This window comes from Engystomops pustulosus, chromosome 11, assembly GCF_040894005.1.
Source record: "Engystomops pustulosus chromosome 11, aEngPut4.maternal, whole genome shotgun sequence".
Classification (NCBI taxonomy): Eukaryota; Metazoa; Chordata; class Amphibia; order Anura; family Leptodactylidae; genus Engystomops; species Engystomops pustulosus.
In genome coordinates, this window is record NC_092421.1 from 23687004 (window position 1) to 23703647 (window position 16644).

At 45.6% G+C, this 16644-nt stretch overlaps 1 protein-coding gene across 3 annotated transcripts in view; it reads left to right on the plus strand.

The window, feature by feature from the left end:
* The window catches only part of MYPN (myopalladin), a 109954-nt gene that overhangs the window by 13120 nt on the left and 80190 nt on the right, over nucleotides 1-16644 (plus strand). For 2 of the 3 annotated variants that reach the window (XM_072131350.1, XM_072131349.1), the window contains exon 3: nucleotides 6095-6132. The exons of the other annotated variant lie outside the window; for it this stretch is intronic. In XM_072131350.1, coding sequence (XP_071987451.1) covers nucleotides 6095-6132 — 38 coding nt within the window. The remainder of the gene's footprint in view (nucleotides 1-6094; nucleotides 6133-16644) is intronic. 3 annotated transcript variants of the gene reach the window in all.

The following is a 16644-nucleotide window of genomic DNA, read 5'->3' on the forward strand; positions in this document are numbered from 1 at the left end:
TGTAGGTGTGCAGATTCTTGCTTTTTTAAGATTTGTTTTTAACGATGATGTCTTCCTTGGTTGTCTCCCATTAAGTCGTCTTTGGCTCAAACAACGACGGATGGTGCCATCTGACACTGATGTTCCTTTTTTTTTTAATTGTGTAATATTGATTAAATTCCAACATCATATTTTGACACTGATGTTCCTTAAGCTTGAAGTTCACCTTTAATCTCTTTGGAATTTTTTCAGGTTTTTTTTTTGTTACCATTCATATTATTCATCTCCTTGGTTTGTCATAAATTTTCCTCCTGCTGCCACTTCCAGGGAGGTTGACTACAGTCCATAGATCTAAAATTTCTGAATAATATGTGCAACTGTAGTCACATGAACATCAAGCTGCTTGGAGATGGTCTCATAACTGTCACCTTTAACATGCTTGTCTAGAATTTTTTTCTAAGCACTTGAGACAACTATTTCCTCTGCTTCCTCTGCTCCATGTAGAGTGTGGTACGGACAATGTCACAAAACAGCACAGTGAGGAGCTGTAGCCCTATATACAGCACAGTGAGGAGCTGTGGCACTATATACAGTGCAGTGAGGAGCTGGAGCCTTATATACAGCGCAGTGAGGAGCTGTGGCCCTATATACAGCACAGTGAGGGCTATGGCCCTATATACAGCACAGTGAGGAGCTGTGGCCCTATATACAGCACAGTGAGGAGCTGTGGCCCTATAGACAGCACAGTGAGGGGCTGTGGCCCTATAGACAGCGCAGTGAGTAGCTGTGGCCTATTTACAGCACAGTGAGGAGCTGTGGCCCTATATACAGCACAGTGAGGGGCTGTGGCCCTATAGACAGCGCAGTGAGTAGCTGTGGCCTATTTACAGCACAGTGAGGAGCTGTGGCCCTATATACAGCACAGTGAGGAGCTGTGGCCCTATAGACAGCGCAGTGAGTAGCTGTGGCCCTATAGACAGTGCAGTGAGGAGCTGCGGCCCTATAGACAGTGCAGTGAGGAGCTGCGGCCCTAAAGACAGTGCAGTGAGGAGCTGTGGCCCTAAAGACAGCGCAGTGAGGAGCTGTGGCCCTAAAGACAGCGCAGTGAGGAGCTGTGGCCCTATATACAGCACAGTGAGGGGCTGTGGCCCTATAGACAGCACAGTGAGGAGCTGTGGCCCTATATACAGCACAGTGAGGGGCTGTGGCCCTATAGACAGCGCAGTGAGTAGCTGTGGCCTATTTACAGCACAGTGAGGAGCTGTGGCCCTATATACAGCACAGTGAGGAGCTGTGGCCCTATAGACAGCGCAGTGAGTAGCTGTGGCCCTATAGACAGTGCAGTGAGGAGCTGCGGCCCTATAGACAGTGCAGTGAGGAGCTGTGGCCCTAAAGACAGTGCAGTGAGGAGCTGTGGCCCTAAAGACAGCGCAGTGAGGAGCTGTGGCCCTAAAGACAGCGCAGTGAGGAGCTGTGGCCCTAAAGACAGCGCAGTGAGGAGCTGTGGCCCTATATGCAGCACAGTGAGGAGCTGTACCCTATATACAGCACAGTGAGGAGCTGTACCCTATATACAGCACAGTGAGGAGCTGTGGCCCTATAGACAGCGCAGTGAGGAGCTGTGGCCCTATAGACAGCACAGTGAGGAGCTGTGGCCCTATAGACAGCACAGTGAGGAGTTGTGGCCCTATAGACAGCACAGTGAGGAGCTGTGGCCCTATAGACAGCACAGTGAGGAGTTGTGGCCCTATAGACAGCACAGTGAGGAGCTGTGGCCCTATAGACAGCACAGTGAGGAGCTGTGGCCCTATAGACAGCACAGTGAGGAGCTGTGGCCCTATATACAGCACAGTGAGGAGCTGTGGCCCTATAGACAGCACAGTGAGGAGCTGTGGCCCTATAGACAGCGCAGTGAGTAGCTGTGGCCCTATAGACAGTGCAGTGAGTAGCTGTGGCCCTATATACAGCACAGTGAGGAGCTGTGGCCCTATAGACAGCACAGTGAGTAGCTGTACCCTATATACAGCACAGTGAGGAGCTGTACCCTATATACAGCACAGTGAGGGCTATAACCCTATATACAGCACAGTGAGGAGCTGTGGCCCTATAGACAGCACAGTGAGGAGCTGTGGCCCTATAGACAGCGCAGTGAGTAGCTGCAGCCCTATAGACAGCACAGTGAGGAGCTGTGGCCCTATATGCAGCACAGTGAGGAGCTGTGGCCCTATAGACAGCACAGTGAGGAGCTGTAGCCCTATAGACAGCGCAGTGAGGAGCTGTAGCCCTATAGACAGCGCAGTGAGGAGCTGTGGCCCTATAGACAGTGCGGTGAGGAGCTGCGGCCCTATATACAGCACAGTGAGGAGCTGTGGCCCTATAGACAGCACAGTGAGGAGCTGTGGCCCTATAGACAGTGCAGTGAGGAGCTGGAGCCTTATATACAGCGCAGTGAGGAGCTGTGGCCCTATATACAGCACAGTGTGAGGGCTATGGCCCTATATACAGCACAGTGAGGAGCTGTGGCCCTATATACAGCACAGTGAGGGGCTGTGGCCCTATAGACAGCGCAGTGAGTAGCTGTGGCCTATTTACAGCACAGTGAGGAGCTGTGGCCCTATATACAGCACAGTGAGGAGCTGTGGCCCTATAGACAGCGCAGTGAGTAGCTGTGGCCCTATTTACAGCACAGTGAGGAGCTGTGGCCCTATAGACAGTGCAGTGAGGAGCTGTGGCCCTATAGACAGTGCAGTGAGGAGCTGTGGCCCTAAAGACAGCGCAGTGAGGAGCTGTGGCCCTATAGACAGTGCAGTGAGGAGCTGTGGCCCTAAAGACAGCGCAGTGAGGAGCTGTGGCCCTAAAGACAGCGCAGTGAGGAGCTGTGGCCCTATAGACAGCGCAGTGAGGAGCTGTGGCCCTATATGCAGCACAGTGAGGAGCTGTACCCTATATACAGCACAGTGAGGAGCTGTACCCTATATACAGCACAGTGAGGAGCTGTGGCCCTATAGACAGCGCAGTGAGGAGCTGTGGCCCTATAGACAGCACAGTGAGGAGCTGTGGCCCTATAGACAGCACAGTGAGGAGTTGTGGCCCTATAGACAGCACAGTGAGGAGCTGTGGCCCTATAGACAGCACAGTGAGGAGCTGTGGCCCTATAGACAGCACAGTGAGGAGCTGTGGCCCTATAGACAGCACAGTGAGGAGCTGTGGCCCTATATACAGCACAGTGAGGAGCTGTAGCCCTATAGACAGCACAGTGAGGAGCTGTGGCCCTAAAGACAGTGAAGTGAGGAGCTGTGGCCCTAAAGACAGCGCAGTGAGGAGCTGTGGCCCTAAAGACAGCGCAGTGAGGAGCTGTGGCCCTATAGACAGCGCAGTGAGGAGTTGTGGCCCTATATGCAGCACAGTGAGGAGCTGTACCCTATATACAGCACAGTGAGGAGCTGTACCCTATATACAGCACAGTGAGGAGCTGTGGCCCTATAGACAGCACAGTGAGGAGCTGTGGCCCTATATACAGCACAGTGAGGAGCTGTGGCCCTATAGACAGCACAGTGAGGAGCTGTGGCCCTATAGACAGCGCAGTGAGTAGCTGTGGCCCTATATACAGCACAGTGAGGAGCTGTGGCCCTATAGACAGCACAGTGAGGAGCTGTGGCCCTATATACAGCACAGTGAGGAGCTGTGGCCCTATAGACAGCACAGTGAGGAGCTGTGGCCCTATAGACAGCGCAGTGAGTAGCTGTGGCCCTATATACAGCACAGTGAGGAGCTGTGGCCCTATAGACAGCACAGTGAGGAGCTGTACCCTATATACAGCACAGTGAGGAGCTGTACCCTATATACAGCACAGTGAGGGCTATAACCCTATATACAGCACAGTGAGGAGCTGTGGCCCTATAGACAGCGCAGTGAGTAGCTGCAGCCCTATAGACAGCACAGTGAGGAGCTGTGGCCCTATATGCAGCACAGTGAGGAGCTGTGGCCCTATAGACAGCACAGTGAGGAGCTGTGGCCCGATATACAGCACAGTGAGGAGCTGTAGCCCTATAGACAGCGCAGTGAGGAGCTGTGGCCCTATAGACAGTGCGGTGAGGAGCTGCGGCCCTATATACAGCACAGTGAGGAGCTGTGGTCCTATAGACAGCACAGTGAGGAGCTGTGGCCCTATAGACAGTGCAGTGGGCGTGGAGTGGCCTTTGGAGTGGGCGTGTAGTGGCACTACACAAGGATTACAGAAGGTAGTTTAGGGTTGAGATTACATGGAGGAACCTCTAAGATCTTTCTTAATAGGTAGATTTTCTTGAATGTAATGAGATTAAAAATAGATGTGAAATCGGTTATAAGCAATATATTCAGCCATGACAGTGGGACAGTGTAAAATAGAAGTTAAATACCTATTAGGACATTAAAATGTATGACATAATCTCCCACTCATCTCTTTGTGAACTATACAAAACATCCCCTTTAAAGCATAACTAAACATTTGGAGCCATTTAGTGCAGATGATCATTGCGAACATTATAATATATTTATATTATATATATTCATTCTCCTCTTGACTGCAAGTCATTTGATACTATCGGATTTTCCTTATCTATCTACTATGTGAAGAAATAGGACACCGTATTACTTCACTATTCATTTCTGTAACAAAAAAGTGTTTGAAGTGTTTACTGTCACAAAGGAAATTTACCTTCAAAATCCATCATGATAAACCAGGGACACTTACTCATAGATAAAGGCACCAAGACAGTGTTAATCGTATATTTGTTAACCATGGCCTCCCCTCTTCTAAAAACATTTTTTTATTATGCTAATGAGCCTGAAGGGCTCTGGATGCATTTCCAAAGCCCCTCAGTGCTGCAGATTCACAGTCTGTTACATTGAGCAGAACATGTGCCACCCAACACACTTCTCTCTCCTTCCTCCCCTGCCTGTGTAATCTAGTAGCATCAGGCAGTGCAAGGGAGGAGAGAACTGCTCTGCTCATTGTTACAGCCTGTGAAGCTACAGCAGTGAGATGCCCTGGCTATACCCACTAGAGCCTTTGGCCTCATTAGGATAATAATAAGAGTTGGTTTGGGAAAAAAGGAGGCCATGGGTAACAAATATAAGAACATTACCACAGTCACAGTGTCTAAATCTATGAGTAAGTGCCTTTGGTTTATCATGATAGTTTTTGATAATAGATTACTTTTAAGTAAAGCACTTTCTCTTAGCCTTTTACTGCTCTTTCTCCTGTAGTGAGCAGTATATCCGAAAGCCTTCTGAGGTCTGTCCACTTCACAGTGATAATGACAGGATCTTTAACTCTTTCCATACCTGATACCTATTTCTCCATGATTATTCACCTCTCTGAGGAGAATAGATTACACTATCCAGGGACTGTCTGTACTGAGTTAAGTCATTGGACACTTTCAGTTTCCTTTATCTCTCAGCTGTCGGTGAATACAGGACATAAATCTGATTTACACAAACTGCTTGAATATAGACCAAAGGCAGGGGGAAAACATTACACTGGAACATATTTCTTTAGTAAATTATATCACAAAGTTTACAATTCGTAGTACAGGCAGTCCCCTGGTTACATACAAGATAGGGTCCATAGGTTTGTTCTCAAGTTGAATTTGTATGTGAGTCGGAACTGTATATTTTATAATTGTAGATCCAGACAAAAAAATTTTTTGCCCCAATGACAATCGGAGTTTTCAAATTTTTTGCTGGAATGGGACCAAGGATTTTCAATAAAGCTTCATTACAGACACCTTACAGCTGATTATTGCAGTCTGGGACTATAGTAACATCCAGAGAGCTTCACCAGAGGTCACAGTGGGCAGAGGGGTCCGTCTTTAACTAGGGGTCGTCTGTAAGTCGGGACCGTCTGTAGTCTTTTACATATGCAGAAGATCTTGTGAACCTGTACAATTTCAATGGCTTTTGATGACTATTTTTCTACATAACCCACAGCTATAGCCGAGGCCCTAACAGAACTGAAAAAGTCTGTGTGGACACCAATATGTGGATCTTTTTTCCCTTTTGGAACTTATTTTACATCATTGCACATAAGTCCCTTTATATTTGCAAAATAATATCTGTAATATCTATTTTTTAGGGTCAGGAAATTTCTCATCCAAAAGAAGCTAGCGATGAGTGAGTTATTTTCTTTTATTTACCAATAACACATGTCCTCTATGGGACCAGCGCATGACATTTTCACAATTCTGACAACCTTTATTAATATTTTGCTACTTAATATTTAGAAAACTAGTATCTTGAGCTTCACCACCTACTTTTTCATGTCTGGTTCAGCTTCTTTGCGACCAAAAACTTCTATAATTTGGTACAGTCTTGAGGAAACCATAGATTATAGAGGGAGGTTTGATAGATGCACAAAAGAATTTGTCATAGCTTTAAACACAATATTGCAGCACACTATTACAGTATTTTTTAAAGGGCACCTACCACCACGATTCTACCTATAAAGGTAGAAGGGGTGGTAGGTGGATGAATGCAACGTCAGGATAGCCCTTTTTGGGCTAATCCTTACGTCCCGGCTATTCTTTTGTAAACTTTAATGTCTTTGTATGCTAATTTTTTTAAGCGGCTACTGGGGCGTGGAGTAGCCGGACATGAGGCTACTAGTCGTGGCTACTCAACGCCGCAGTAGCCTCGTTCACCCGCCTACCAGGTAATCTTCAGCGCAGCTACTCGAGCATGTGCAGAACGTAGGCCTACGTGTGCACGGCCGTAGCAGAACGCCGGGTACTTGGACGAGGGCGCGCAGCTACGAGGAGCTGCGCGCCGAAGATTACATGGTAGGCGGGGGAACGAGGCTACTGGGGGTGGAGTAGCCGCGACTAGAAGCCTCATGTCCGGCTACTCCACGCCGCAGTAGCCGCATAGATTAGCATACAAAGACATAAAATTTTACAAAAGAATAGCCGGGACGTAAGGATTAGCCCAAAAAGGGCTATCCTTACGTCCCATTCATCCACCTACTACCCGTTCTACCTTTATAGGTAGAATCGTGATGGTAGGTCCCCTTTAAATCATAATTGTAGATAACCTATTAGATCTGTTGTTCATATTGTGAATATTCTTAGTTAGGGAAAACATTACTTGTAAATAGGTTTTACCCAACTACAATAATAGTTATTATTGCCTGCTATAAAGCTGTCACTTTAAGAATAACAAGCTGTAAAATTTTTACACATTCTTTGATACTGTATGACCACCAGTGGCGGATTAAGTGTCCCATGGGCCCCGGGCTGTTCCCACGACTAGAGTAATTTAATGATGAACTTCAATCATGTTCTTATAAGCCGTCTATTTAGGAAAGACGATCACATTACCTAAGTGCATGAAACCCTCCAACCCTACTACCATCCCCCTTTAATGAAATGTCCACAGCAGTTGCCCCCTTTAATGAAATGTCCATCCCAGATGCCCCTTTTAATAAAATGTCAACAGCAGATGCCCCCCTTTAGTGAAATGTCTGCAGCCGATGCCTCCTTTACTGAAATATTCCGGGGGTCAGGGGCTGCAGGCTGTATACTGGGGTCAGGGGCTGCAGGTTATATACTGGGTGCCAGGAACTGCAGGCTATATACTGAGGGTCAGGGGCTGCAGGCTATATACTGGGGGTCAGGGGCTGCAGGTTATATACTAGGGGCCAGGAACTGCAGGCTATATACTGAGGGTCAGGGGCTGCAGGCTATATACTGGGGTCAGAGGCTGCAGGCTATATACTGGGGGTCAGGGGCTGCAATCTATATACTGGGGGTCAGGGGCCGCAGGCTATATACTTGGGGTCAGGGACTGCAGTCTATATACTGGGGGTCAGGGGCCGCAGGCTATATACTGCGGGCAAAGGGCTGGCTGTATACTGGGGGCATGAGCCTATACTAGGCTTATACTCAAGTCAATAGGATTGTAGCCCCCTCATCTCCTCCCTCTTATTGTGCACCTCCTGGTACCTCCCCCTCTCACTGTGGGCCAGCCTGATCTTCTGTACCCCCTTTCTCCCCTCTCATTTATGGTTCCTCTCACCTCCCTCCTCTTAATGTTGCTCTCTGGTATCTCCCCCTATTACTGTGGGCCCCCTGGTACCTCCCCCTCTGATTGTGGGCTCCCTGATCTTCTGCACCCCCTTTCATCCCGCTCTTTATTGGCCCCTCTCACCTTCCTCTTAATGTTTTCCCCTGGTTTCTCCCCCTTTCATTGTGCACCCCCGTTATCTCCCCCTCTTATTGAGGGCCCCTCTGATCTTCTGCACCCCCTTTGACGCCTCCCATTTATGGCCCCTCACCTCCCTCCTGTTAATGTTATCCCCTTGTATCTCCCCATCTTATTGTGGGGCCCCTGGTACCTCCCTTCTCCGGCAGCTTTTCTTCTTCTCTGCTGCTGTGTACAACAACCCGGCAGGCGATGACGTCATCATATGGCGCCTGCCGACCTGCTGTACACAGCAACAGAGAGGCACGATGATGATGATGTGGAGAGCTCATACAACTACTGTTTTTGATACATGTGACAAATAAATGTCACACCATTTTGAATATATTTTTAGTAGTTGTTTATTATCCATAATATTTTACTGACATCAAAATATTGTTTTAGCATTAAACAAGGGTATCCATTTCCCTCTGTAATCTGGGTATATGGAGATCCCAGAGCTCAGCTATATTTAGATCATTAGGAAATGCTGATAGCATGGGACAAGCAAAACATGAGTTATGCAGATGACATTGGCATCAAGTTTTATTTAGAAAAAATAGCAGCATTAATTATGATTTTATTTTACCTTTTATTTTGTGTTATAGGAGAGAAAAAAACAGGGACTGTATTAAAAATTATATCTTTTCTGAGATTGATGTTATTGGTTTTTTATGTGTATATAGAGGTATTTTACATATATGTAAGTAATCAAACCACCCCCCACCCCTCGAAAATAATCTCCTTTACATAGGGGAATTATAATCTATGTCCCATAAAACTATATTGAATTGGGATGATTTAAATAATCCCCTTTCAGAATAAAGTTTACAGTACTGATGTCTACACATACCCTGATCAGCAGTGGTATAACTTGCATCTGATGGGCCCCAGTGCAAAGTCTGTGCCAGTCCCCCGACTATAATGTATGGTTTATAGTACTAGTCTTCTCATATGGGAAAGTGACACCTTATGGGCCCCCTAAGCATCTTGGGCCCGGTTGCGGCCGCAGCCTCTGCACCCCTTCAAGTTACGCCCCTGCTGATCAGGCTGCACTGGTCATGCTATAGATGGTAGGTGATGCTTGCTATCATACAAGTCAGCTGAAAAGAATTGGCACAGTAGAAGTGACTTTTTCTCACTAGTACTTCACTTATCATATGGATGAAATCTAAATAACACCAATGTCATATTCATAAACTCAAGAAACTTTTCAAATGAAAATTGTTGGTTTTGGTTGATCGAACAGACCACATTGGATATGATCATGCAACCCTATATCATTTTGTCTTGTAGAATAAGTAATTTGTCCATTTAACACTGGAGGTTGTTACAACTGCGGCAGTTCTGGTTATAAATAAGGTTTCTCCTGTGCCCGCACCATCATGTTCCTTAAAATTATGGAGCTGTGCCCTACCTACATGGCATCAGGTCTGTAAACTTATGGCATATTTCCCAACTTTAGTGTATGCTAAAAAGGGACAGAAGATTTGCCAAATTTGCCTCTACCTTTGTCAAGCCCCTTATACCACCCCTATCATTCCTATACAGCAGTGGTGGCGAACCTATGGCACGGGTGCCATAGGTGGCATTCGGAGCCATTTCTGTGGGCACTCAGACCATCATTTCACCAAATAGGACCAAATCTTCCTGCAACGTAATTCTTTGGAACTACAGGAAAAGTGAGAAGGTGTTGACAGAAGTGTAATATCTTTGGAGGGCATCCTGCTGGACCATCCATTCTTTCTCTGCAGAGAGACCCTGGAGAGAAGCTACAACAAGAGTCTGATTTGCCATCCTTCTTTCAACTGTATTGGTGGCCTCAGGGGACCGATACAAATGAAAGATGTGGAAGAACAGGTAGCAATAAGTTACTGCTTAAAATGACATGTTGGCACTTCACATTAAATAACTGGATTTTGTTTGTTGTTTGGGCACCCTGTCTCCAAAAGGTTCACCATCAATGCTATACAGTATAATGTCCACCCTTATCACCCCCTTAGTGGCCCCCACATAATATAATGTTACTTTGCCTAGTGCACCCACACTGTAAAATACCCCTGAACCCTGTATATGCCCTACTTTCCATACCCCTTCCCCCTCACATTGTGTTTACCTTCCAGATATTATGACCCCCTCCTTACATTGTTGCCCCCTCTTTATCACTATATGGAACTCAGAGATACACAGTAATGCCTATTGGAGTATATGAGGCAACTTTTTGCTTCTTATTTTAACAATTTTTTTTTCTATGAATACCTGTACCCTCTGAAAGTTGTCAAAATCTGTATGTCAGGCTTAGCCACCAAAATCCAAATCCTCACTATGTAGAGGGCAAAATATAATTTTTTTTATACTGATTGTTCTTCCTTCCCCTTTGACACCAGTACACCCCCTGCTGGAATGCTAACTATAACAATTACCGGTATATTGTCTTTTAACAATCCACAGAGATGACTGATAACCACTCCCAGGACAAAAATTGACACAAAATGCAGATAAAACATTGACAACTTTTACGACATCTTTCCCTACAAAGCTTTACATCTAACCAGCCGGATCTAAGGCAGTGGTGGCGAACCTATGGCACGCGTGCCAGAGATGGCACTCAGAGTCCTCTTTATGGGCACCCTTGCCCTCACCCCAGGGTAGAGTTTGCCAGACAGGACTCAAGGCAGCCCAGGACCCCAGAAGGAAGCTACAATGATAATCCAAACTCCTTATCCTTCTTTCTACTGTATTGGTGTCCTCAGATGCCTATACAATTTAAACTTGTGAAAAAGCAGGTAGTAATAAGTTACTGCTTAAATTGTTGCATTTGTTGCATTTGTCGCATTGTCGCACTTTGCGAAAAATATGTGGGTTTTGTTTGTAGTTTGGGCACTCAATGTCTAAAAAGTTTACCATCACTTATCTAAGGTTTCTGGCATTCTGTACCAAAGGCTTATATGACATAACTTAATTACACCGATTAATAAACCCTGTAATTTATTATGCCATAATAATCAGAATAACTCCTGGATTAACCTTCACAAATTCCAGTAACCTGTCCCAAAGGGATCCTGAGGCCCTTAAACTCTTTCTGACTGTCATCAGTGTATACAGTATATGTCCTAATTATCAATGCAACCTATAGATAGGTAATATGTATGAGGAAACTACTTAAAGGACATCTATCATCAAATTATCTAACATCTGATGGTGGATGATTACTACTCACCTCCCCGTCCCGTCCCCCTTTGCAGTAATCTTATTTCAGTAGAACAGCCGCATTTAGTAGAGAAATTATTTTAAACTATTCAAATGAGCCTGAAGTGCTCCGCCACAGAGTAATTTATTCACGACCTTGGCCCGACTGGCACCACCCACAGAGTGTTCAGAGAGCCGGTGACATCCCTGGTTCAATCTGCAAATCAGGAGGGATGCATGAGAATTGCAGAGAGAGAGACTGTGACGTCATCAGCGCTCTGAACAGCGCTCTGTAGGCGGCACCAGTTTTTAAATATTTTATTAACCTATTTTTTTTTGTCACGAAATGCGGCCATTCTAAGATACACTGAAAGAGGATTACAGTAAAGGTGAATGGGACGGGGAGGTGAGAAGTAATCATAGTTAAGATTTTAGCCCTTAATATCATTTAGTTTAAAATGAACTATTTTGATGACGACGTCAACTAAGTATCTTGGTAATGAAGGGGTTAATTAGAACTGTTCTCATGTGAATTACCTGTCTAGTACAGTTTAGTACCCACATTGCATCCATATGTTTATCTTGTTATTCATACCGCTCTTTCCCATATATAAGAATGTTTTATATTTATGCAAATTAGGAATAAGTGCTTCGGGGGCGCTGACATTGGGGGGCAGTACTTCTACCATACCTTCTTCCACCTTCCATCCCACATAATGGGGCACATTTACTAAGGGTCCGTCAGACACATTTCCGTCAGGTTTCCCAAATTTTTCTGTTTTCCCCGGGTTTTTGCCGCACGCGATCAAATTGAGGCAGATCGCTGCCGGCTTCCATGCGACACAAATCAGGGGGCATGGCCGTCGGACAGCCCGACTGATTCGGACAAACCGTGGAATTTAAAAACCAAATTGTGTTGCAACATCAGCACTCACATGCACCGGGAAGAAGAAAGTGAACTCTGGCGGACCTCAGTGGGGGAAGCCACGGAGGCAGGAAATTGGACGCACGATCTTAGTGAATCGCATCCTCGTCGGACATTCTGGATCGGCGGCGTCAAGGGGACGAGTAAATAAATGTGCCCCAGTATTTCTTTGCCAACCTCTGGTTCATCTCTAACTATCCTATATTCTTTTTAGACATACCCATCTATAAATTTAGTTAACGGTATGTATAATACGACATGGGGATCACAGTAAAAAAAAAACAGGTACCTACAGCCACCACTAGAGGGAGCTCAGTGCACACAAATCAATTGAGCTAACTGTAATTCAAGTAATTCAAAGCTGTTTGTTCTGCCTTGCCAATTACTATTCCCTAACTGCATTATTCTACATTTATCAACATCAGAATGTAACTATCCTTCTCATGATCATATTGTCATAGTTTGTCTGTAATATTTTGTTTTAATTTTTCTATATTGTGGAAATTGGTGCTTCTACTCCATGAAGAAAATACAGGCCGATAATTATAATGACAATGTTTTATTTCTATTGTGTTTTCTGAGCCCTTGTAATGGATATAGCTGGATACCCTTTAGCATTGTATTCCTACTAACAGCTGCCTTTGTAGTATGCTTTAAATGGTATGTGACGGTCAATCAAAACTCTGCTTGTACTATAGCAGCCCCTGGGCTCCGTAGCATATTTTGTATTTTCAGAGTAACATTGAGTAACACCAGTTCCCTAGTATTTTGGGACATATGTCTGCCCGGCTATGGCTGGGAGAGCATAAGTCGGATGCGCTAGAGAGGAGGAGGTTCGTGAAAAAGTCTCTGAATCTTGCTAGTATCTCAGGGTGTGTTGCTAAAACTGCATAATTTTCGTCTTTTATAGCTAAAATAGGTAACGACATAGTTATGTTGGCGTGCTAGATGTGCCAGTAGTTTCGCTGACTGATAGTTCAAAGGCCTGCTGTTTATAGAAAAACAACTTGTTGTCAGCTTTCTCTTTTAGGGTGTGTAGGTATAATCGACCCGTATGTAGCCATTTGGACCTATTTGCCTCTGAGGGGTCTGCTATATACTGTTGCTCAAGGGATTGAAGGCAAGTGCGCATGTAGGCCTTCAATGCCTCCCCAAGGGATATGTGGTTAGTGTCCAGTGTGTGGGCCTGAAAAAAAGCTGGCAGTTGTTCCGGCAGTCTATCTGACGGTCCTATCAGGTCTAACCAGAAAGGATGTATCATTACCTTATGCATGGCAGAGCTAGCACAATTTCCTACGGTGAGTGATTTGAGATCCCTCTAGGCAGGTATTGTATGTCCTGAAGGTGTGGGATTATGTTTGTGGATCCTATAATGTAGTCAGTGCGGGATAGGGATCTGTGTGGTGCGCTGTAGCAGGAGTATATCCTGTCCAGTGGGTGTCTTTGTCTCCAGAGATCCGCCCACCCCATCTCGGTCAGAAACCTTGTCAAGTTATTGGCCCGTGGACCCATATTGGAGGTCTGCTCCAAGCCAAATTTATCTAGTACACCATCCAATAGTATGTTGAGATCTCCTAAACATATATTTCTTGTCTGTGGGTGTGAAGATGCAATTATTGCTGCTTGGCGCAGCACATGCATGGATGCAGGGGGATATACACCGCCAGTACATTATACGGGGTGCCGTCTATGTGTGCGTGTATAAACACGTATCTGCCTTCTGCATCCATTGATTGCTCCTTTACCTCCCATTCCTCCCGCGATGCTGTGTTGAATCATGAATGTGCCCCCCATTGAATTCAGGGCTTGTGCAGGGTCTGTGTCTTGGTGGAGGATAAATGGGTTTCCTGCCGGCAGATAATATGTGTTATATATCTGTATATCAGTTTTTGTATATGAGAGATTACCATTAGGCGTTTAGTGGGGGTCCCTAAGCCACAAACTTTCCACATGAAAAACTTAAAGGGAACCTGTCACCAGGAGACCCATTTTTAGCACTCCCCCAGTCCCCACAGAGCATAGTACATACACTGCCAAAGTGTTTTTGTATTAAAAATTGGTTTTACGGAAAAAAAAGAGGTTATATTGTACCTTTCATTAGCATGTGCTGTGTGACTAGGCAGTTGCCTATTGGGAGGGGCTGGAGCATTACCCCCCCACCCTTGGGAAACAGCTACTCCATGTGACCTTTTCAAATATATGAAAACACCCATCACTGGGCTTAGCGACGCCCCCTGCTCCTCTACAGCCAATCCTGAGTGTGGGGAGTTATTCATATATTTGAAAAGGTCACATGTTTCCCAAGGGAGGGGGGGGGGAACTGCTCCTTTCCAGCTCCTCCCAATTGGCAACTGCCTTTTCACACAGCAGATGCTAATGAAAGGTACAATATAACATATCTTTTTTCTGTAAAACCTATTTTTTATACAAAAACACTTTGGCAGTGTATGTACTATGCTCTGTGGGGACTGGGGGAGTGCTCAAAATGGGTCTCCTGGTGACAGGTTCCCTTTAAGCTTAGACATTAGACATATCTACTGAATGTGTATAGAGCCAGATCGTTATAAGAGGTTGAGGACCCTCATTCTTATTCTCCAACCCCGGGTAGTAGGTAGTAGGTAGTGCTGACAAAACTTACAAACAACCTTATAACGAAATCATAACAACTTTTCAACCTGCTGTTTCTGTGTCCGATCCCACTCCGGCCGTGTGTATGTCTCCACCATTCCGGAGCGGGGAGGACCAGAATGCCTCATGCCTTGCAGCTTGTATCATAGGCATGCAGTATACACTCCCGCTTGCAGACCCCGTTTAAGTCAACAAATAACAGATAAATTTAAGTGCTCACATGCTGTTGGAGGGCAGATGACCTCTACACCAGTTACCTAGGTTTTACCACTGGTGCCTTTGGGTACAGCAGTGACACACCAGTTACCTAGGTTTTACCACTGGTGCCTATGGGTACAGCAGTGACACACCAGTTACCTAGGTTTTACCACTGGTGCCTATGGGTACAGCAGTGACACACCAGTTACCTAGGTTTTACCACTCGTGCCTATGATTGGGTGCAGCAGTGACCTGAATGGTATTTGATAGATGCATGTACGATTCACAGTTCTTACTTTCTAAATATCTAGGATCAGCAGCTAACCGAAGTATGTGTTCCCCCAATTTAGCACAGTTCATAAAACATTGGATGTTCGTATCTGCACCTGCTTCGTGTGCTTTTGGCCATCTTTATTGGAGCTATCTATTTCTTTTTACCAGATAGTAGTAAGTATGGCATGTTGAGCCACTGGGTACGCACTGTCAGAAACACTTGCTTGTGCGCTTGGCTGAGACAGTGATCCGCGATGCTGGGCCTCTCCAGCCCTCTGTGAAACCTGAGTACATTCCAGCTCCATGGAAGGCAGAGCCCTTCTGGCTGTCAGCTAAATTCTTGAGTGCCATTACCTGAATTCAGCCTCCTCATGCTTATCTCAGCTCCTTGAAGGTGTGGGTGTCTTACAATTCATGTTGGGATTCTTCATTACTTTTGGAAGTGAGCAATCCTAAGGTCAGCTGTACTCTGTTTCCTAGAACTCTGTATGGTAGACAAGTATAATAAGTTGAATTGTAAGTCCACACAATGTCAAATACTGGCACTGCTGATATTTTTGCCTAATATTATTTCTTAACATCCCTGTCCCGCCCTGTGCAGGTCTCGGGAGCTAGAGACTGTTTTGGGTGTTGAAATTTACTTGCTCTAATTCCAGCTATCAGTTTTCTTCTAGGTTATATCCGCAGCAGAACCAACAGCATTTATCCTCTTAGACCAGATTTGGTGAGATTCAATGAGCTTTGGGATTGTCAGCCACCTAAAAATTCAGCCCAAAAAATATTTTTCTTGGAATCTGCTGCCATGATTTTGGATTAGCCTCTGAGGCCCCTTCCACACTAGCGAGTGTGATGCGATGAACTCGCATCACACTCGCAACGCAAGCTGCCGGGAACGCACGGCCCGAACGCTGCACCGCGGGAGTGAACTCAGCATGTCAGTTCACTCCCGCGGTGCAGGGTTCGGGCCGTGCGTTCCCGGCAGCTTGCGTTGCGAGTGTGATGCGAGTTCATCGCATCACACTCGCTAGTGTGGAAGGGGCCTTACAATGGTGTTTATCAGTGTGCAACCACCTGTCGCAGTTTTAGTGGTGATCCCAAGGCAGAAAATAAGGAAAAATAGGATGTGATTTTTTTTTCCCATGAGTGAGTGAAAAACTGATTTCTGCCCTTCTTTAGAAACATTGGAAGGCGGATAAGTGGGTGTTTCATGTTCTGACGATCCACATTTGTAAAAT